The 21,785-nt window shown below is 37.8% G+C and overlaps 1 protein-coding gene across 5 annotated transcripts in view; it reads left to right on the forward strand.

Annotated features, from left to right (window-relative positions):
• Positions 1-21,785, forward strand: part of NIPBL (NIPBL cohesin loading factor) — a 217,106-nt gene that overhangs the window by 153,379 nt on the left and 41,942 nt on the right. For all 5 annotated transcript variants that reach the window (XM_090037948.1, XM_090037947.1, XM_090037952.1 and 2 more), the window contains 6 exons: positions 10,640-10,822; positions 15,106-15,309; positions 15,557-15,628; positions 15,729-15,818; positions 19,015-19,118; positions 21,222-21,308. In XM_090037948.1, the coding sequence (XP_089894074.1) occupies positions 10,640-10,822; positions 15,106-15,309; positions 15,557-15,628; positions 15,729-15,818; positions 19,015-19,118; positions 21,222-21,308 (740 nt within the window). The remainder of the gene's footprint in view (positions 1-10,639; positions 10,823-15,105; positions 15,310-15,556; positions 15,629-15,728; positions 15,819-19,014; positions 19,119-21,221; positions 21,309-21,785) is intronic.

Genomic DNA, 21,785 nt, shown 5'->3' on the forward strand with positions numbered 1-21,785 from the left:
GATGTGAGCATCTGAAATGTCAACATTTTTCACTTGTCAAGGATTCCTGTCAGAATCTATAGTTTGATGTTTAAAGACCAGAGTAACTTCTGAGTGAGCATTTTCCAAATACATATACTCTGTGGGTGCATTATGACACATGTGCATGTGCTGTTTGCAGCACCTCAAACCACACAGCACATTGCATCCGGCCACATTTGCTGTGCGGCTAATTTGCAGCACAACAGTTTCTTTTGACACCGGAGATTCCAGTATAAAAAAAAAAAAATCAACACAAAACCCACCTCTAAAAGAAGTAGCGTGACGCACATGGCAGCCTGCCTGGCTGGAATCACGCTCTGGCTGCTGTCCAGGCTTAAAGTGTCCAGCTTGGTGCCACTGCTGCCCTGGGAAGACCCCAGGTAAAGCTGCTGGGGCCTGCACAGGTGCTGCCCCCAGCCTCCCCTACTCTACCCTACACTGGTCACTTTGCCATGCGTATATGCAAAGTCATGCCTAGGGACAAATAGCAGTGGCACAACTATGTGCCACTACTGTTTGTCCTGTGCAAAACATGCACCTCAGCACATGCATGCTTGTCGGGATATGCCCTGTTAATCTAATCAAGGGGGTTATACTTCTAGTAGGGATTTCATAGAAGTTATAGAAGACACCAGAGAAGGAAACTCCTTGTTACAGTTTGTAACTACTGATCACTATTAACAAAAAATAGTCTTCAGACCATGTCTTCAATATAAGCTGAACTGGTTTCTCAGAACAAGACATCCTACTTTTAACAAAATTCTGTAATCCTCCTTTCCTCTTCCTTAATGTGAGTTTGGTGATCACATCTTCCCAACCCCAGCCCTGGACTAGAAAGACAGCTGGATGTGTTCCATGCACATTCTCTCTTTCTAGAAGTAAAGAATCCAATAGGGAGGGATGTCTTCTGTGGAGCATGACTGGCATAAACTTGCCAAAATTAACTATGTTTGAAGTCTGTGATATTAAAAATTTAAAGACCTTTCAAATAATGTCCCATTCAGTGTTGCATTTGATGGATAAGATCCTCAGCTGGTACAAATAGGTATACTGCCATTAACACCAGTGAAGCTATGCCTGTTAATACCAACTGAGAACCATGTCTGTTTTGATTAAAAGCTTGTGTGGAATCTAGCAAAAGCTTAACAAGGAGGGAGTGTCAGAATGGGAATTTAAGCAAATTCACAAATAATTAAGGAAGTTAAGGTTGCAAGTTTAAATTTATACGTATTCAAAGTAACATTGCCAAACTAATTTGGTGAAGTGTGATGTATTTGAAAGTGAAGAAATTACATTCTTTTTTTCCCCCCCAGTTTCTGAGTGGGCTTGAAATACAAATACATAAATTTATAGTATTCAGTGTGCGTGTGTGTGTGTGTACTTGGCATAAAAAGAAAAAATAGCCTACTTTCTTCTAGTGTGTATTCATTAGTTCATGGTCTGAAAAACTTGTCAGGTATCTGTTAGTTATAAGTTGATTAAATTATCAGCAGTGGATGCAAGTGTGTTTTTAAATTCAGGAAGACAGGACTTCACTGGGTTTTATTTGAAAGATTATCTTTGCAATTTATAACTGTCGGTGTTTATTTAGAAATATACTTATGTATGCTGTTGCTTTCCTTAGCTATTTGAAGAACTTTACCTATTTTTTTTTTTAATGAAAGTTTACATTCAGCTGAAATTGACCAGAGGAAAGTCTCCTACTTGCCAGTGGTAAATATTATTTTCTGGCTCTCCAGTAACTAATCAATATTTTCAGTCTGTTTTAGATGGCTTCTTTTCATTTCAGAAATCTTTAATCTGTTGACTTGAAACTCTGGACTTGATTCTGCCCAGATTCAGTTAGAATGTTACCACTAAATATAATACAAGCTGGATAGAATTTTTGTATGCTTTTAAATTGCTCCTTTTTAATTTTTCAGTTCCTAACTGTTGATATGCTAAGTGTTCCTTGCACAGTAAAATTTGCATTTCAAATTAGACCGTCAACATTCTCCATTGTGTAGTGTATCTGTATACCTCAAAATTGTACCCACTGACTCTTGAGGAAGTGATATTAAAAAAGTTATAAATCTTAAAGTTGAAACTGGGACTGGACAAGCCAGAGAGATTGAACTGTCTGTGTGGTAAGTATAGGACCTTAGAAAAGGGTCTCCAGAGAGTCTGACATAGTAATTGTGTGGCTAAAAGTTACATGCTATGGTCACTGAGGCTACATGTTCAAATGATCTGAGAGAATTCTCCTGTGTTTATTTTCCTGCTAGAAAAACTTAGTAAGAACCCTGAGCAGATATTTGATTGCTGATCCCCTGAGAGCAGAGAGCTGATGCTGTGTTGATGCATGGCCTGGCACCCCTGTGCACACATCTCATTGTGTTCTGCAGGCTCCCTCCATCCACCTGGAGACAGGTGGCTGCAGTGCACAGGACAGCCCTTATTGGCTGACCCAGACTGCTCAGGGTCAGCCTGTGCCTCCCTGCAGCACAGTGTGGGGATTGAGAAGGGACATGTGCTGCTGAAGCTGTAGGGTCAAGTCCAAGTGATGTACTATCTCCCAGGAGGTAGGACCAGGATCAAAGCACAGGCACAGGCATTCACTGTCTCAGGAGAACTTCTTCTGGAAGCAATTAAACCCTGGTTTGTCTTGGGTTATTTTTTCCCAGAGTGGCCATTTTTGCTCTTGGAGAAAAATCCTGAACCATCTGTAAACTTACTGGTTTCTACTGGGAGAGCAGCAACATAATGTAGAAACTGAATGAATGTCTGTATGTGGCCTGAATCTGAACAACACTGACATGCTATGAGTTCAGACCCTCTCTTTGTATATCCTTTGCCCACATTCCTTAGGAGTTTCTTCTAGCAGTTTTTCCCTCGGATGAAAATTTCTGTTTTTAAGAATATAAACAGTGCCATAAAAGCCACATGTGGACTCTGATATTATTTTTAGACCATTGCTGAGGAAATTAGCATTAATCATAAAAGATGTTAATAGTAATAAAAGCGGTAGAGAAGATAATAGAATCATGATTCAATTATGATTCTTTATTTGCTAAAGAATGGAAATATGTGGAAACATAGGAAAGAGAATTTTTAGTGAACAGAGATGAAGATTATGGATTGGTTGGGGAGTGTGAAGAGGTGGTATTAGGATAGTGCAGGCCAGGAGAGTTATAGGTATGGGTGCTGTGTCCCTTTTCTACCTTCTGTTACTTGGAGAATATACCCTAAACAGTAACTTTTAGTCATGTAAGGGATTATTTAAACACTGTTTTCCCAATGTTCTTCTCTGTTACCTTTGTCATGTTGGTCCCTTTCCAGCCTCCCTCTCTGAGCAGCAATCACAGTGTGAGCAGGGATCTGCACTCCTCTCCCTTATTTTACAACTGAAAAAAGTCTAAATGCTGTGAGAATAATTCTTAGAATAATGTCAACTGACAAGTTTATATTTAATTCTGAAGATCAATGCAACAGTAAAGTCAAATAGCAGCAAACTTTTCTTGTGCTCTCCAGTCTTTAAATATTTTGAGTTATTCGTTGTTTCATAAACAGGGTCATAAAATAAATCCTGTTCATACTGCAAAATGGAATTATACTTTAATCCCATCAAGTGGTAAAAAAATTATAATAGGATTTACTAGCTATTATAGGATTATACAGGCATCTTCTAATGAATTGTTCCAAATGCTACACTAATATTTTTATTTTAACGAGTGGAAATGTGATGTGTTTTAACATAGAATTTTCCTTGTCCTTTGTGTAAGGTAATAGGTGCATAAAAGCAGTCATAATATCTAGATGTTACCTAACTATGTAATATTTTATAATTATAATAATATTTTTATTCTTCAGTGTTAAGTAATATGATATGTGTGGAATGCTAGAAAGGTGGTATGAAGGCTGGCATAGAACACAATATTTTCTGGAAAACTCTAAAGACAGCTTCGAGTAAAAATCCAATCTATACAAAAAGCTCCACCAATTAATATGTAAAGTATAATTGTTAAACTATGTCAGTTAAAGTACGATGCTTCATTTAACTTATTTTTGGTTTTTATGAATAGTGCACAAAAATGAAAAAGATAATAAATTAGAGGGATTTCATCAACTTAAAATCTAATTGACTTCTAATTCTATATAAACGCTTCATCTGCTTGTCCTTGTACATATTTTGGTCAGGATATTTGATACAGATTTGACCAGATATGTCTGTAGAGGCTGGCCTCTTTTTCTTAACCATCCTCATGTCTCTAGGCAGCTGTATAGAGGGTGAAGCCAATCCCACTAATTATTGTTTCCTTTTTGCTGTCTATAAAATTAACATGCCCTGCTACATATTTTGTGCAGCCATCTTTCAAATAGTAGGTATTTAATTTAAAAAAGTGTCAGGAATTTTTACAGAGAAGATTATATTTTATATGTCTTCTGTTACACGAGAGGTAACTATTTGTTGTCTGATCATAAATTCTTGATGTTTAAGAATTGCCTTATGTGTGAGGCAGTTTAATATCTAATAGATGTGTTTATATGTGTGTGTGTGTGTGTGTGTATGTGTCTCTGTATAGATATAGATATATCTGTGTGTGTGTGTGTGTGTGTGTGTGTGTGTATATATACGCATCTAGATAGATACACACACAGGTTTCCCTTGCTTTGTTGTACATGCGTTCCTGGAAAACAATGTATAACTTGAATTTGCATAAAGGGAACCCGCTTTACAAAGTATCAAATAGGGATATGTTCCAAGACCTCAACTGTACTGACCTCCAGATCTATTTCTACCAATTCTGCAAGACAATTTTGGTACTCACCAACAGCAGAGAGGGGTAGGAGATAAGTTAGCAGGATGCTTAGAAGCCATAATGGGGATGGCAACTACAGAAACATGTCACAGACAATGAGTGAGGAGCACAGACCACACAGGAGACTATATTTTGGTGGCGTCACTCCCACAATGCACCGCACAAAGCAGCTGACTGCAGGCTTCCACCACACTGATCTCACACGAGTGAATTTACCTTGCATATAATTAATTTTTGGTATAAAAAGGGTCACTGCATGAGAGCGAATTTGCATGTACAGCACCGGCATAAAGTGAGGGAAACCTGTGTGTATATATGCTTTGGGTCAAGGGCATATCGTGGATAGAGATCTGTGGCTGTGTACATTGTTTCTCCTGGGAGAGTTCCAGCTCTCCCAAGAGAAACCACTATAGATATTCAGGCTTTCTCCCCCAGAAAATAGCTACTCCAGGAGAAAAATAACTTGGTAACAACCTAGGGTTAAGTCACTTCCAGGACAGTTTTTTTCTGAGAGTGTGAATGTCTATACATACTGTGTAAATCAGTCCTAAAGAACAAAGAGGAAACAGAATCTTGTCTAGGTATCTTTTTGTTGGAGATTTTGATGTGCCCTTGTTCTCATTGTCTTTCCAGGGGCAGAAATATCTCATTATACTTCTTCAAGTGCTTTAAATTCTTCATCAGTAAACATTGCTGTGAGGGCCAAAGATGGGTCATCTTACTGACTTTTTTCTGCTCTCATTCTTCTATCCTCTCCTGATGAGGTGGCTTCCACTGCAGATAACCGGAGGCATTCTAGCACCAGAAAAGGAAAATTGCATCTGCTTTAGAGATTTGTCAAGATAGAGATTTGCCATGAACTCAGACTTCTCAGTGTTTTTCACAGTTATGCGCCAAATTGTTTTGCTTGCTAAACTGTTGGGGAAGACTGCTAAGAAATTAGAAGTATAGCAGGAAAAAGTTCCCCCTTGACTTGCAAATGAGGATTACAAAATTAACTATTTATTGGAACATGAATAACAAAAAACAGTAGTGCCATGGAACTTGAATAGGGACTACAAGTGTGTCATTGCTGAGGGTCAGGTTGTGACTGAATGCAGTAACTCTGAATGTAGGTTGTACCTCTGCATGCAGGAGGCACAACCTCCAGTTAAATGACTTTTTCATAACTGTGCATAGAAATCAAGTTAATTTCCTTTGGCATGCCTAAGAAAATACAAATAGCAATCAATTAAGCAATGAAATAGCAATCCAATTACCCCTTCCTGTTGGGATTGTAATGTGTTCTGTCATGAGACATTTAAAGTATTGTGTTCTTAAGGACTCAAGGGGTACCCCTGAGGTCTTTAGGCATCTATACACCTGCTCCTTCATAGAAGCAATGTAAGATTGAGCCTTCCTAGAGATTCATTGATTGCATCCATTGGTGGTTTATCTTATTAGCAGGGACCCTGGTTTTCTGTGATTTAAAAAAAAAAAAAATCCAAAATTCTCTGCTTTAAAAACCCCTCCAAAATCCACACATTTTTGTAATTAAAACAAAATGCCACTATAAATTTTTTGGATTGACGTGGTGTTTTGTTTTAATCACTGAAAAACGTGGATTCCTTTTTAATCAAAGAATTTTGGATTTTTTTATCAGAGAAAACCAGGATCTCTACTTCTGCTACCTGTTAGTTAGCAGGTGTATCTGCTTGTTTGACAGCAGACTACTTACCTGTATTTGTCTTTCTGTCCCATTCTCTTTAGATGGGTACTGCATATACCATTTTTGTCTTTTCTTGCAGCATGTTAACCCCACCTAGTGATAGCTTTAGAAACAGTAGATGTGCCATGCAGTTCTGCTTCCTTCTCTACCCTCAAACACCATCTTCATCTCTATTAATAAACTCATTTTTGGAAAGCATTATTGCGTAATAAAGTTCAAGCATTTCTCACACTTCAGCAGTGGAAGAGGATTTTACTGAGGTGTGAATAGCTTTTCTTCTAATATTTTCTCATTCTCAAAGAGGAAGACATTGGTAGCTAAAACAGATAAACACTAAACTAATTTCCAGAGTTTAAATTCAGTATGGGTTCCCTTACCATTCCATCACCATATCCATATAATTGGTTTCGCTGCTTTTCATTGGCTTCTAAATCTATTTTTACATTGCAATCATGGATGGTGTCAGTATCTAAGGTTCCTAGTGAGGTTACCATTACCAATGCAGGATACTTCCATTTGGCCTTTTTGAAGCTCCAAGCGTGTTTATGAAGTGCCTTATAATAGTGCTGCTTGCTTCAGGAAGATGGGAATCCAAATGATCCTGTATTTAGATGACTCAGTTTTTTTCAGGGTACTGTAAGGTGTAAAATTCTTCTTTTGTTTTACCAACTTGGACTAAAATAAATATAGTCAACTCAGCATTGATCCAAGCAGAACGAATAAAGTTTATTGAGGCTGTTTTGGACTCCCGGGCAGTAATGATCTATCTCAAGAAAACATTTCCATTTGCATTCAAGTGATGTACTCATTTGTAATTTACCTCAGAACATCAGTAAAACATATCCCAGGCATCTGGAGCAATGTAGTATCTTTCACCTTTTTAATACAGAATGCTGTATTTTGCCTGGGTTGCTAGCAGACTGTGATGAAGTTGCCTGAATTGTCATCTGCACATGGTGGTTCATTTTCCAAAATGAATGAAATACTGCAGAAGGTGTAATCCACTTTCTCTCTCTCATATAGGTTTTTTTCTTTTAAAGTCCTTGTCTTTTTTTTCTGCTTTATACTGAATAAAGGCCTGAACTTTTTTTGTTTTTTAATAAAAATGGGGAATTAAACTTGTGTTCTAGCATAATTTCACCTGGTTGACCCGTCTATTCAAGAATTAAACTGCAACATTGCAAAAGATTTGAAATCTGAATAGTTAAGAAGGAAATGGAAGTTGACATTTTAAACTGAAAAATTTAAACATTTTTTAGTTGGTTTTAACTTTAATGTTAAGATTATGCTGAGTAGATCGATTTATTTTTGAAGATTTAGCATCTCCCTTCACAAGGGAGATGGTCATCCCCAAAAACAGGGCCAGAGTAAAAATTTTAATCCCCTTCTCTTCCCCTCCATCCCCACCTTTTTTTCTTTTTAAGAAAAGAAAGAAAAAGTCTGGTCATTTATGTTTTTTTGAAATGAGGCCACCCTTATACATGAGAAGTAAAAGTAGGTGAAAACCCTCTTCTGTAAATTCTGTTCAAGGTGTCTTGAAAATATGAATGTTATATTTTAAAATAAAAACAATTACAATGTGCTTTATAAGTGAAATATGTATTTCAGGTGATGGAATTCTTGCCAAGGTATGTAGGCTATTTCTAAAGATCACTGTTGATCAGTTGCTGTTTCTGGTTCACACTCTTAAGCCGTCTGCCATTATCATTTCAAATGCTAGTAAGACAAATGAATGGGCAAAGACTTTAGATTTGAGCTACGAAAAGCAGCTGCTTATGGATTTGCATAACTTTTAGGCAACCATATGATCTTGCTGCTGTTTGTTCCCTATTTTCCCTAATCCTGTTCTTCATCTTTATCCTCATCTTCTTGTAGCTGCTTTTTGCTAAACCTTTATTTAGAACTCAGTCCTCCAACACCTTCATGCCCTGTGAGAAGATCGGTTGACTTCAATAAAAGTCCTGCTTTAAACACATGATATATAACGTTTTTTACATGTCTAGAAATATGGGCTGCTTACAGACAAAAAAAACTCCCAAAAATCTGACACCGAGCCCAGTCCATGCCCAGAAGAGGCATTGCAGTAGTTGGACATGGTTTTCCCATCATCTGTATAGATTGGGTGCTTCAGTAGGGCTTTTTTGGCACTTTTATCTGATAGCTGATTGAATCAGCTGTTAGATAAAATACTAAAAAGCCCTGCTGAAGTGCTTGATCTATACAAAAGCTGCAGAGCTGTGTCAAAATAATGCACTGCTCCTTCTGGTAAATTGTGGTTTTAGGGGGTTTTTTTAAACTTGTGTAGGCAGCTACAAGCTCAGGACCTATAATCCTTTAAGGCAAGGAGTGTGCCTTAAATGAGCATTTTAGTCTAGTGCTTAAGTTCTAAACAAATAACATGTTGTGCAGAAAATCTCTTGCTGTAACAATATAAATCATGTTCTTTAAAAAAAAAACAAACAGAAAATCTGTCTTGTTATCAGTTTCAGTATACAAATATCTCCATGCAGGATTTGCAGGTATTGCAGGTACTTGATGGGTTACAACGCGAATCCTTGTGCTATGCCCCCCCGTAGCAGATGGGGTACAATGAAAGCCTTTACAAAGTACAATAAACTAGCACAAGCATGTGTAACAAAATGGTCGAATGTGGTATAGAGACGCAAGAAGAAGAATTTTAAAACAAAGAGATTTGAAATAGAATACTGGTAAAACAATCATTTACATAAAATTAATAACTCAAAATATTGGAAGACTTCAGAAGACAAGCAAAGTGTGCTGCTACTTGACTTCACTGTTTATAGTTGCCATCTTCAGATGTAGGGAATGGAGGAAACCAGTTAAAAATACCGGCCAGCATTTTTCTAAATATATTTTTTTTAATTTATTGAAGTTGGTGGTGATCAAAATCTATTTTCTAGATTCCTTTCTAAGAAATATAAGCCATTAAAGAAAAATGGCTTTTTTTAATCAGGAGCTGGACAGTTTGTGAAGTACATTTTAAAACTACTAACTGTCCGAATGTTGTGTACGTTGTTAGAATATTTGTAATACCCAGAAGCTGGTTTCTTTTAGGGGTGTGTGTATTTATATAAAGAAAGTCTTTAATATTCTTCAAAATGAGTCTTCTGACTATGGAATCATGTGTTCTGTTTGTACAGGAGTAAAACAGAATGGCTACGATAGTTACCTTTTTGTGGAAAACAATATCTGCTGTGAGGATCTTTAGCGTATTAAAGAATAAAAATTACTCTTTAACTGTCAGTGTGGCTGACCTTCAGAGTTGTACATTTGGCTCCTAGTAGAAAAATGCCAGGTGATATAATCTTTATAGGGAAAAAAGAAAAGTGACCAGAATGTGAGATGATAACAATATGTTGCTACTATGTTGCTAATTTTCAGTCTGCTACTGAAAAAAAATATTTGCAGAAAATTATGAACCTGTGTTTAGTATCGTTGTGAAAAATAAATAAATAAAATGCAAGTGACAACATATTTCAACAAAAATGAAATTTGTAATATCTGCAGAAGGTTTTATTTCCAAACTGTGTAGATGGGAAACAATTGAAGAGGGTCAGTCAAAACCTCTTTCCCCCCTTATTTAAGGAAACAGCAGTAGACATTTTGATTGTTCTTTCCCCTACTTACTGATTCAGAGTAGTAGTCCTCTTGTGTCTGAACTTGCATAAAGTTATATTGCAGAATAAAGAGAAATTATTCTGATGATCCATGTTAAATCTACGTTGATTTTTTTTTTTTTTTAAACATGACTGGAAATACTGAGTTTCAACCAAAGTAAGACTGAACTGGGTGATGGGAATAGAGAGAGAATATCTTTTTTTACAAAGGGAAGTCACTGGCTGAATTTGTATTGCTTGTATGCTGGTAAATTTTGTATTATGTTAAAGGTGATTATGTAAAAGATACAATATGTTAATTTTAAGTTGCATCATGCACAAAATGTAAAACTAAATGGGTACTTTCAACTATATTTAAGTGTTGAATATTAAATGGGTATTCTGTTTATAATTTGTCCTGGAAAAGGACTGCAATTTGGGCCCTCACTGTTATTTTCTCATGTACATTTACTCTTCTTGATCTTCATTAATAGGTAGCATAGATCAGTCAGTGTTAAAGGAGTTGCCTCCTGAGCTCCTGGCAGAAATTGAATCCACCATGCCACTTTGTGAACGTGTGAAAATGAACAAACGCAAGCGTAGCACAGTTAATGAAAAACCAAAATATGCTGAAATCAGTTCTGATGAAGACAATGACAGTGAAGCAGCTTTTGAATGTAAGTAACACATTGTTCTATTATTACTGCTAAGGAGGGTAACACTTTGCTTTTGTCAACAGATTTCTTAGCTAGGTAGTCTAAATAATATTGAAACAAGGTAACTTTGAAGTCCTGATAACTTTTTTAAAAGAAAAATTATTAAGTCTCTGTTTGGAAGTCAGATATAATAGGCAGCTATCTAGGCTTCGCCCCACGCACGTTTTCTAATTGTATTGCACGAGCATTAGAGTAAAGAAAAAACATAAAAAGTTTAGAAACTACCTGATTAGCATTATATGCAAACAGTATTGAAAAAAATAATTGAATTAGGTATGCACCTAATTAGTCACCTTGATTAACTCATATGCATACCATATTTCCCTGAATATCAGGCAGCCCCCAATAATTAGGTTCTCTAATGGAAACGTATAAATTTGTTGTAATTTTCAAGACTAGAATCTAATTATTGTAGGGATGCTTTTGAATTTGTCCCGCTTCAACTGCTACAGCAGGAAAAATTAAGTCTGGGGGATCTGCCATCACCCAGTTTCCTTCTGCTGCAGCCCTTTTCCCGTCTTCCTTACTGTCAGATCCTGCTTTCCCTGAGTACATGTAAGTGAGCGACTATTTGAAAACACTGACCTTGAAATAAAAATATCTCTAGTAATTTGCGTAAAATTACTATAACTACCCATAGGCTTAGCTCATCCAGTCACAATTTTAGGCAACCCTTTTTACCTATTTTTAAATAATATAAAGCATGAATGATTAGTTCAAAGACGAAAGGCTCAAGGCTAATGATTTATGATGTAGTTCATTCGGCTGGGTCCCAGCAGAGTCAAGAGTGTTTATGGTGACCCCATAGCTCAAGACTGCTCAGTATGTGTGTGTACTCCAGATACTGCCCCCCACAGAGGATCCATGTGCTAATTAGTTAGTTACCTACTCATGACGGGAACCAGGTATTTTTGTTCTGACTCCTCCGATCCACCAAAAATGTATATGGAGATGAGGCACAGGACAACATGGTCGAGCCACCTCATGGAGGGTGGGGCCACACTAATAATATGCTCCAGGCTGAGAGTGGGGGTAACAGGAATTCTTGGTGAACTGTTTGGCTTCCCATTTGGTGATGTTTGCCAGACATTGAAGGCTAATGAAGAAACAGGAATCATTGGAAATATGAAAGAAAGGTGCAGCTGAGCTGTGGGAGTGAAGAGGAAATAAAACGTATTCAGTGTAATGGCTCACTAGGACATCAAAAAGTCAGCCCTGCCGGAGGCTGTGTGTAATGGGTATTACCATGCAACTTTTTTAGATGGGCTACAGTAAACTGTCCTTGTGGTATGTTCCCTGTGGTATGTTCGCCTGATATGGGCCATGTGTTTTATAGTCATGCTCAGTGTTAGCTGCATTTAAGCAGCTTCATAGTTGGCTTCCATTACTGAGTACATGCTGCTTTTGGCAGCAGTTTAATGAGAGACTGTTTACTTACTTGTATGTGAACTTTAGATGAAGGACTCCTCTCCTCCCCCACCATGCCGTTTGGGGCAGGGGGGGATGGGAGGATGGAGAAGGAGACACAGACGGAACACAGGAAACCTTTCTTGTATTTGAGTAAATATGTAATTTATTTCCAAGGCCTAGTGTTGGACAGTCATGCTATATAACATCTAAAACTGAATTTATACATTTCTTATGACAACACTATGTCTGACAATCTGGACTGCAAAATGTTCCCCTGTTTTCCTGGAACTTTGGAAAAGTTCTTGTTAGATGGATCAGTCAGTTGTCTGGACTTCAGCAATCCAAGCATCTGCCACTGTGTCACGACATGCAGAATTTAAAGCTGAAAATCTCTCCTAACGTTCCTGTTTAGGTATACAATAAATCAAGAAATGGAAATTCATGAGCTCCTTTTTAAGAGTATTTTCAGACCCATGTAGTGTAGTTCTACTCTTCTAATTATGAGTTATTACTTGGACAATCTATAATTACTTCTAGCTAAACAGTTTTCAAGATGGCAACCACTGAAATCCATTTTGAATTAGGAGGAAAGGCAAGATAGGTAATCAGTTTTAACCTGATATCAGATGAACTGCCAGTGTCAGAAAACTTCTGTAAGCTACCAGAAGGCATGGTTCCTTGGCTCCAGTAATATCTGTATTGCTTTGTATCCCTGGTGGACCATGAGTTCAGTTCTTGAATTGTGGGATGAATTTTTAAATAAGTGTTTAAAAATAATATCCTCTTTCTCAGCAAATCAATTTTCCTTGATTATCTTCTTAGAACAGTCATAAATACAGTACTACCTGGGAAGTGTTCGTATTATTCTTCCAAAAATGCAAGGGCAGCTCCTACAAAATAACCATTTTTAACAGTTTGGAGCCTTTCTACTTCAAAACTTTCCATGAATCTCAATTAGATGCAAATCTTAGGTGGTGTTTAAAATTCCCTAAATATTGAGAGAAATTGAGCTAGTGGTCCAGCTTTACATAGTCTCCTTAGAAGGTTATGCAAAAGTCTTGTATAAATAACGACTGTCTCTGGGATTCAAAAGAAACACCTTTGAGCATATATAATACCAGATTGGACATAGTTTTTACCTCCCAGTGCAAACCCAAGCAGTATTTTGTTCCCTTCTTTAAGACGCTGATAATTCCTAGTGGGGTCATAGAATATGGAACCTTATGGAACCTTAAGGCGTGTCATGTGACTATTAATCTTCCTTAAGGCGTAGGGTTAAAAGTGACTTGCCTTAAAGTTCCATATTACAAGGCTTATTGTTTGTTATATTGATAATCTGGAACAGGGAGCAATAGGTAATTAATAAAGTAACAAAATTATAATAATTGATACAACGTTACTTGTTAGTGAGAGAGAACCAAAGAACTCCAGAGATCTAAATTAACTAAATTGGAGGTGTTAAACTTATCAGGGCCCATGGATCCAGCACACAAGGCCTCTCCTAACACTGAAACCAACCCTGGCCCTGCACAACCCGGACTAGCCCTACAATAAGATAAGTTGCATAAGCAATAAGAAGATTTATAAAGCAGTGGTGTAGCTTTTTCTAAGAATACCATCTATGGTTCTGGTTAATCCATTAAAAAAAAAAGGATATTGCAGATCTTACGATGGTTAAGAAAAAAATTGAAAAGTTTGATCAACAATGTGGAAAAACTCTATTAGGAGAAAGAAATAGAAAATAGAGATTTTCCTTACAAAGTAGTTGCGTTAGAGGGGGTATGATAAAAGTGCATGAAAGAATGAATGGTGTAGAGGAGGTAGACTGTTCTCAGTGTTGTTAAAGGTGAACAAAGAGTCATTCAGTGAATTTAAACAGTAAGAACGTCAAAACTATTTTTTTTCATACACTGTGTGATAATATTTCAGAATTCTTGCTTAAGAAGGTAGTTTGTGCTTTAGGTTTAAATCAACTTAAACCACGGCATTTTTGCATTTTTCTCTGAAGTCTCTGGTACTGGTACTGTTAGCCAGTATGTAGGACTAAATGGACCAGTAACATGATCCAGTATGGAGGTTCCTGAATTCCACTTATTAGCCTTACAGAGCTAACGCAACTGTGAATGAGTGACATAATTGTATTCTTTTCTATTGGGGCTTGGCTTCTTTTAGGCTCAGAGTAGCTTTGACAAAATTATTCATTAATTACTTGTTAGCGCACATATTCTGACAATGTAATGTAATGTAAATGAAAACAAGATAAGTCAGTATACACTGATGTAACCAAAGGCAGAATTTTACCTGTAGAACTTTTTATCCTAATCATGCATATTCAGGGGACAAATTTAGCACTTATATGCACAAAGCCAGAAAAAATGCATGCAAACTAGTAAACTGAACAAACTAGATTCAGAAAGTTCTGAGGATGTTAAATCATCATGAGATTCATTTCTCAGAAAAAAACACACATTGGTTCCTCCAGTCGGGTGAAATAAAGGACACTTACCAGGATGCTGTTATTTTCAGCATTAGGTATTATGAGAAGTTCTCAAGTTGGAAGATTGCAAATGCCTAGATAATTTTCAAAAGCGGGACTTAGTTACCTAGCTTTGCCAAATTTAGGAATGGATATGTTGTTCAAAAAATTATTTAAAAAACACAATTCAAGTGTGACATTTTATTATTATGGGTCTATAATGAAAACTTGCATATGTAATAATTGTGCAGTAGAATTTTGCTTACTTTTTGTAAACATAGTAACAAAATCTAGCCATTCTCACAAGTAAAAAATGTGGACCGTCACGATTCTCAATGAGAACACGCATTATTTCTAGCTTCTCGGAAAAGACATAAAAAGGACAGAGATGATGATAAAGCCTGGGAGTACGAAGAGCATGATAGAAGAAGTTCGGGTGATCATAGGAGGAGTGGTCATTATCACGAAGGACGAAGGACTTCTGGTGGTAGTCGCTATCGCAATCGCAGTCCAGAAGACTCAGACATGGATGATTATTCTCCTCCTCCTAGCCTCAGTGAAGGTAACGTATCTGTGTTAAAGTATTTTCCTCCAAATTCCTAGTTTACTACTCACAGGTTAAGTTGTAGTTTAAATATAATTACAAATTGTGTATGCTTCTGCTGATATAAATGTAGCAAATGTCAATAGGCCAGTCTAAACAGTATATTTCATTTTAAACAAGTATTTATCCACCTTTTCGGTACACTTCGAGAAACTTAACAAAAGTATTTGTGCATTTCTTTGCTTACTCTTTATTTGTTTATTAGTGGCTAGAAAAATGAAGAAAAAAGAAAAGCAAAAGAAAAGGAAAGCTTATGAACCTAAATTAACCCCTGAAGGTAAGTAGTTTTTTAGGTTTCCATTTGTTTTCATTCTTCAGTTTTTATGATATATTTTGTATATAGCATAGCTACATATGCTTTGCTTTTGTCCCACCAGAAATGATGGATTCTTCAACTTTTAAACGGTTTACTGCTTCAATTGAAAATATTTTGGAAAATTTGGAAGACATGGATTTTACTGCCTTTGGTAATGTGTCTAAAATTTGTCAACTGCTGTTTTTTAGATATTTTGCATTGTGGTATTTTGTCAGAATCCCTTCTTTGCACCTTTATTGCCTCTGCTATAGACACTAAAGCATGTCTTCTTTCTTCTTTTTGATTGCCATCTTTGTTAAGTTTCTTCTTTTTCCTTCAATTACTGTTCCTTGCAAGACTCAGGGCAGTCATGGAACAGATATATCCTTTCCTATTAAATTGGGAAGGATTATAATCCTGCCTGGGCCATAAGAAGGTTTGTGTATGTGATGGCCCCTAGGTGGCTAGGTTATGCTTGATTAGCTCAGGCAGTAGAGGCCCTGTATTTTTAGATCCATAGATCACAGGTTCAGTCCTTGCTACCAGCAACTACCCATCTTGGGGGCATCACACTGCAAATAAGGTTCCTATGTGGATGACAGCTATGTAATATAGCATGTGTGGATGGGTCAACAGTAGTGAGGATTTGAAGTCATTTCAGAGTGTTTAGGACAGTGGCACTCAGCCTCTTTAACCCAGCAGGCTGGACGAATAGCACAGAGCCAGTTTGCAAGCTGGATCCCACATTCAGGGTCAGCCAGTGGGTATGAACTTGTGCACCAGATCTGGCTATCATGTGACCACATACCAGCACCAGCTGAAGTGCACAGTCATGTCATCCAGATTGCAGAGCTGCCCAGAGTTCCAGAAATTTGGTGGTGGGAGAGCAGTGGCAGTGTTACTTCTTGTAACTCTGGGAACAATTGATGCTGCTCTTGCTCCCCGCTGCCAGATTTTCATGGGGAGCCCTGTGGGCTCTCTGACATGGCTTTGCTGGCTGGTGGTTGAATACCACTGGTTTAGGACTGTTAGATGCAAGACATCCTTCAGAAAATGCAACTCTGAACTAGCTTTCACTTATTTTTTTGATTACAGAAAAATATAACAATTTTTCTGTTGCAGAGAACTCAGAATACAACAGATCACACTGTTTCTGACACTGTGCATTCCTGTTTGAAATGCCTGGGTTTATCTTGTGAATTATATGTAGGTTTTTTCACACCTAACAGTGCCAGTATTGTGTGGTACCTTTAAAAGACTCTTGGGGCACCCCAGGGAAGGAACTACAGTTTTGAGAGAATACCTCTGATTGGAAATTTGTGAGATTTGTCTCAGAAATCTCTCTGCCCCTTGAAACTGGCTTGAACCCAATATTTGTTACATAGTTGTTTTTTACAGTACTACTTTAGTAATGACATATTTATATGGTAGATAATGTTCTAGGTCTATTCCTGTTCATATATTTATGCAAACAAATAAACAAATCTTATTAGTTCTGCAGCCTGTGAACAGAATTAGCAGGTTTGGGGATTATTGAAGGAATTATAACTAGGAATTTTCTCCCATCATTTTTCATTTTTGAAAATAATTAATTGGAATGGAGCCTACCATATTTACTCAAATCCAAAAGGACTTCAAATTTAGGACAACTCCCCCCCACTAGTTAGTGTATACATGGAAAATAATATGTTTGTAATATGTTTCCACCTATGGAGTCTTATTAGTGGAAGGTCATCCTAAATTTGCCTCCCAGCACTGCTGCAGCAGAGAAAGCAGCAGCAGAGGTGAGGAGCCAGACCCCCATCCCTTGCCTCTTACTCTCCCTAACATGCACCCCCTTCTGCCAGCTCCCTTGCTGACTGACCCATGCCTGTGCCTGACTCCCCTGCCCCTTGCCTCCCTATGCCTGATTCTGCTGCCTACCTCCTGCCCCCTTTGCAGCGTGTCCTATATCTCCTGTTGGCTCCTGAAGCCTGCCTTCCCTCCACACTCCCTGTCCCTCCTGCCTGTCCCAGGCCCCTACCACCTGTACCCCTCCTCCCCACACACCTGTCTTCTGGTAAAGCTCTGCTCTCTGTCTCTGGGGCAGTCAGCAGCAGGGGCCTCAATCCAGCCTACTAAGGAAAAATGGCAGTAGCACCCAGCTGGGCTGGGGTGGGAGGAACTAGAGTTGGAGCAGAAGGTAAGAGGGGAAGGGGCAGCTGTGGGGAGCAGGTATTAGGGACAGGGGGCAAGGGATTTCCATAGATTTCATAGACATTAGGGCTGGAAGGGACCTCGGGAGATCATCGAGTCCAGCCCCCTGCCCAAAGGGCAGGAAGTCAGCTGGGGTCATAGGATCCCAGCAAGATAAGCATCCAATTTACTCTTGAAGGTGTTCAATGTAGGAAGTCAGGATGGGTTGTAAGCTTCCCCCTTGGCCACATGCGCTCTCCCAATAAACCATTCTGGCCTGGGGCAGCAGTGGCTCAGCTCCACTTCAGCCCTGAACCTGGGGCCAAAACTGGAGCTGAACTGCTGTCTGCCCTGGGCTAGTACTTGAATCCAAGATGAGGTGTCATTTCCCTCCCTCCCTTCCCCCCCCCCCCCAATCCTGTGAGAACAAACCTCGTTTTAGATTCAAGTAAACACTGTATTTGGGAAAGAGAAAGTTTATCCCAGTGCTGCAGATTAGAAAGTTTTTCATTTTTTAAACATTCACATTTCAACACTTGTGAAGCAACTTTTCTATTTTCTGTTTTAAAAGTCAGAATTAAATTACTATGTTTTGAGGTACCCGGTCTGATTTCTCCTCCCGCCAATTACTGACTCGCAATAAATTGATATTTTTGTCTTGCTTCGGTAACATTTTTCAAGATTATAAATTCTCAGGGGATTGGGAATACTCTTTCCTGCTCAGCTTTAGTTATAGCCTTAGGCAATTAAATATTTGGAAGATTCTTATGGAATTTTAATTTTATTTTTCTCTAAATCATTTAATGTAGCATTATACCTGTATTTCTTTAGTTTTGCTTTGTTTGAAGTAAATCAGTACTCTGATAAGTAAAATAAACCTATTCGTTATCACTGGCTATTTAATTACACCTTTTAAAAGTTTATACCTTCTTAAAAAGCCTAGAGTTTTTATAAAATTATTTTTAAATTAGACTCTTAAATCCATATTTGTACACCTAGGTAAACTATTTTTTAAATACTACTAAAGTGGCAGCAGCTTTAGTAAGTTAATGCAAGTTGTTAGGCACTGCACATTGAAAGCCAGGTCAGTTCTTTAGTAGCCATATGTTAGGTACATATTTTTAAAAATCATGAATGAAAAATACTGCTTACATGTTTTCAAACCTTAGAAAATGTGATGCGATCTTTTTAAGGTGATGATGATGAGATTCCACAGGAGTTGCTGCTGGGAAAACATCAGCTTAACGAACTGGGTAGTGAATCCGCGAAAATTAAGGCAATGGGCATTATGGACAAGGTATGATCTTTTTAAATGTACAAAAGGGTTTCATGTGAAATATATGAAAAGCATTCCTCTATAAATTTTCAGTAATGTCTGTCTCAGTTCCTCTTGCTTCAGGTGTTAGTCTTGAGTATTTACTGCTGCGCTGCGTAGTGGTGAGTTAGATAGGACACAGTCAGCGATCTCTTCCACAGCAAGTCAGCTGTTTATTAGGAAAATAGTAGACTTCCATCCAGCATCTCATCAGATTGCCCTTCCTCCAATCTTAGTAGCCTTACGTCCCTTTTATTGTAAATAGTGTGCAGCCCAGGAGGGGAACACAGCATCTGTGCTACTGATAGCCTGTGGTTTCCTTTTCACGCCCTCCTGTTTTTCAGGGTTTGTCCTATTTGATGCAGGATGTCAGATTTTTAAAGCCTCCATTCTTCTATTCTGAGCATCTGGTCCAGAGACCCAAGGCTCTGGGCAGTCTGTTGTCAAATTCAGCCCTTTTCCAAGTCTCTCTCTCTCTCTCTCTTTCAGGATCACTTCTTATGAAGCCTCTGGATTCTTTACTATGGAAACCCCTTTCCAGGATTCTGTGTAGCCACCTTTCTGACCTTTTCCTCAGTTTATCACCCTTCCCAGCTCCCTCTTTTCTGGGCTAAGTGCTTCTCCCCTGATATTCCCATGCCTCAGCCTTTGCTTCTCTACAAGTCTGTCTAGACCTCACTTTCTGTTTCATACAGAATGCATCTACATGTGCACTTTACTGCAGAGTAGACTAATTAGGTCATCAGTAAAGCATCACCATCTACATGTGCGCCAGTATTAGGGCACAGTAAATTAATTAACTTTACCATAAGATAGTACTCCCCCAGTGCTGTCTTACAGAAGAGTACTTATGTGCACTAAAATGCACGTGTAGAGAGGGTGATGGGCTGGCTGGGGCACAAGGGTGCTAAAGTGCAGAGGCTGCCTGCTGCCTAGCCCCACACTTCAGCCCCCTTGTGCCACAGCCAGCCTCTCCGCTGCCCAATCCCAGAGTTTGGGGCTGACTGCCAGTCCAGGGCTGCTTTGCCCTAGCTCAAAGTGCTGCGATCCCAGGCACACATGTAGACACTGTACCAGGAGGAGTCAACTCTAGTGCAAGCTGCATGCATTAGAGTTTATTGTTCCACCTTAATTTCATGTGTCGATGCACCCAGACAACAACAACAGTGGCTCTTTCAAAACTTATCTGTGGTCATGTGCTCCTTAAAGTCATTTCAGACCTACATTTCCCTAAATCTTACTCTTTACAGTTGTCCCAGTAATTCCAGTTCTTACATGACCCAGAATGCTCCTCTAATTTCATGGCATTAAGTTTTATAGAATATCAGTAGGCTTCTTAAGGCTACTTTTGCTCATCATATTCCTTCTTCAGAGGTTAATAACTAGGTTGAGAATAAAGCTCATGTACACCAAAGCTGATGAAATTATATTTGTGTTTGTCAGTAAACCTAAGATTTAGACAAAGCAAGACTTTCTCCAGCTACACAGGTTTTATTGTTAATAGTTAGCTTTGGTAAATTCTGATTTTTTTAGTACCAACACTACCATACACAGAAAAATATATCCTAGGGTTCTGCTTGTTGGAAAATATAATCTGGAACATTTTTATGAGAAGTGTTCCAATTAAACATAAAATACAACTCAGGTGCTTGAAATTACATTTAGAAAAATCCAGTGAATTCGTATTCTAAAACTGATTTCAAAGTGAAAACTGATTTCATACTAAGGTTTGTTCAAGTTTTTAATAATTGCATCTCAAATGATAAGCTACGTAGATATTCCTAATACCTTGTCCTGTGTTGTATAAAAAAGGCTAAAAGAATGTTCTTGTTTTTTATTAGCATTATATTTTGCCTAATGTTTCGCTTTATCAGCTTAATCAATATCATGGACTCATTCTGCTGAAAACTGAACAAATCTAGGCTGAGTCCCTGTCCCAACATGCTTACAAATCTGCCCTTTAACAGCAGAATTATCTAATGTGCTGTTTTCTGTGTACACACTTTTCTGTACCATCTGCGGATAATTTGCTCATACTTTTTCAGTTGATTTACAAAAGTGTGTTTTCTTATTTTCCTATTTTAGCTGTCAACAGATAAAACAGTGAAAGTCCTGAACATCTTGGAAAAGAATATTCAAGATGGCTCGAAGCTTTCAACATTACTAAATCATGTAAGTTTCAAATCATATTCATTGGCATTGCTATGATATTAGAAATGTTACTGTTATTTTTAATCTTGTTTGTTCATAGTTCCAAAGTCTCATTTATAATTGTGACTTCTGCTTTGATCAGCATATAATTAATAAAGTATCAGATTTGAAGGGTTGTTGTAATTTTCCAAATCTTTCTTATGCAGTTCAATAAGTAGTAGCTAATACTTGCTTAATTACATTGTTTTTATATTGTGTTCTTTTTTTATGAAATATAAAAATCAGAGTGGTATATTTGTATTTTTACTGGTTTTAGTTTTAACGTATTGCTGTACACCTGAGAGTTTCCTTAATGCCTGCATAACTAGTAACTGGAATAACTTTGATATATGTCAATAAAACTTTAAGTATGCCAGGAACAAAGCAAAGCTTTTTTGCAGTTATTTTCTACCACCTGAGGCAAGTGAGATTTCTCTTTCTCCTTTTTACAGTTTAAGG

Source organism: Crocodylus siamensis, chromosome 3 (assembly GCF_052110815.1).
Source record: "Crocodylus siamensis isolate JL-2025a chromosome 3, ASM5211081v1, whole genome shotgun sequence".
NCBI classification, from domain to species: domain Eukaryota; kingdom Metazoa; phylum Chordata; order Crocodylia; family Crocodylidae; genus Crocodylus; species Crocodylus siamensis.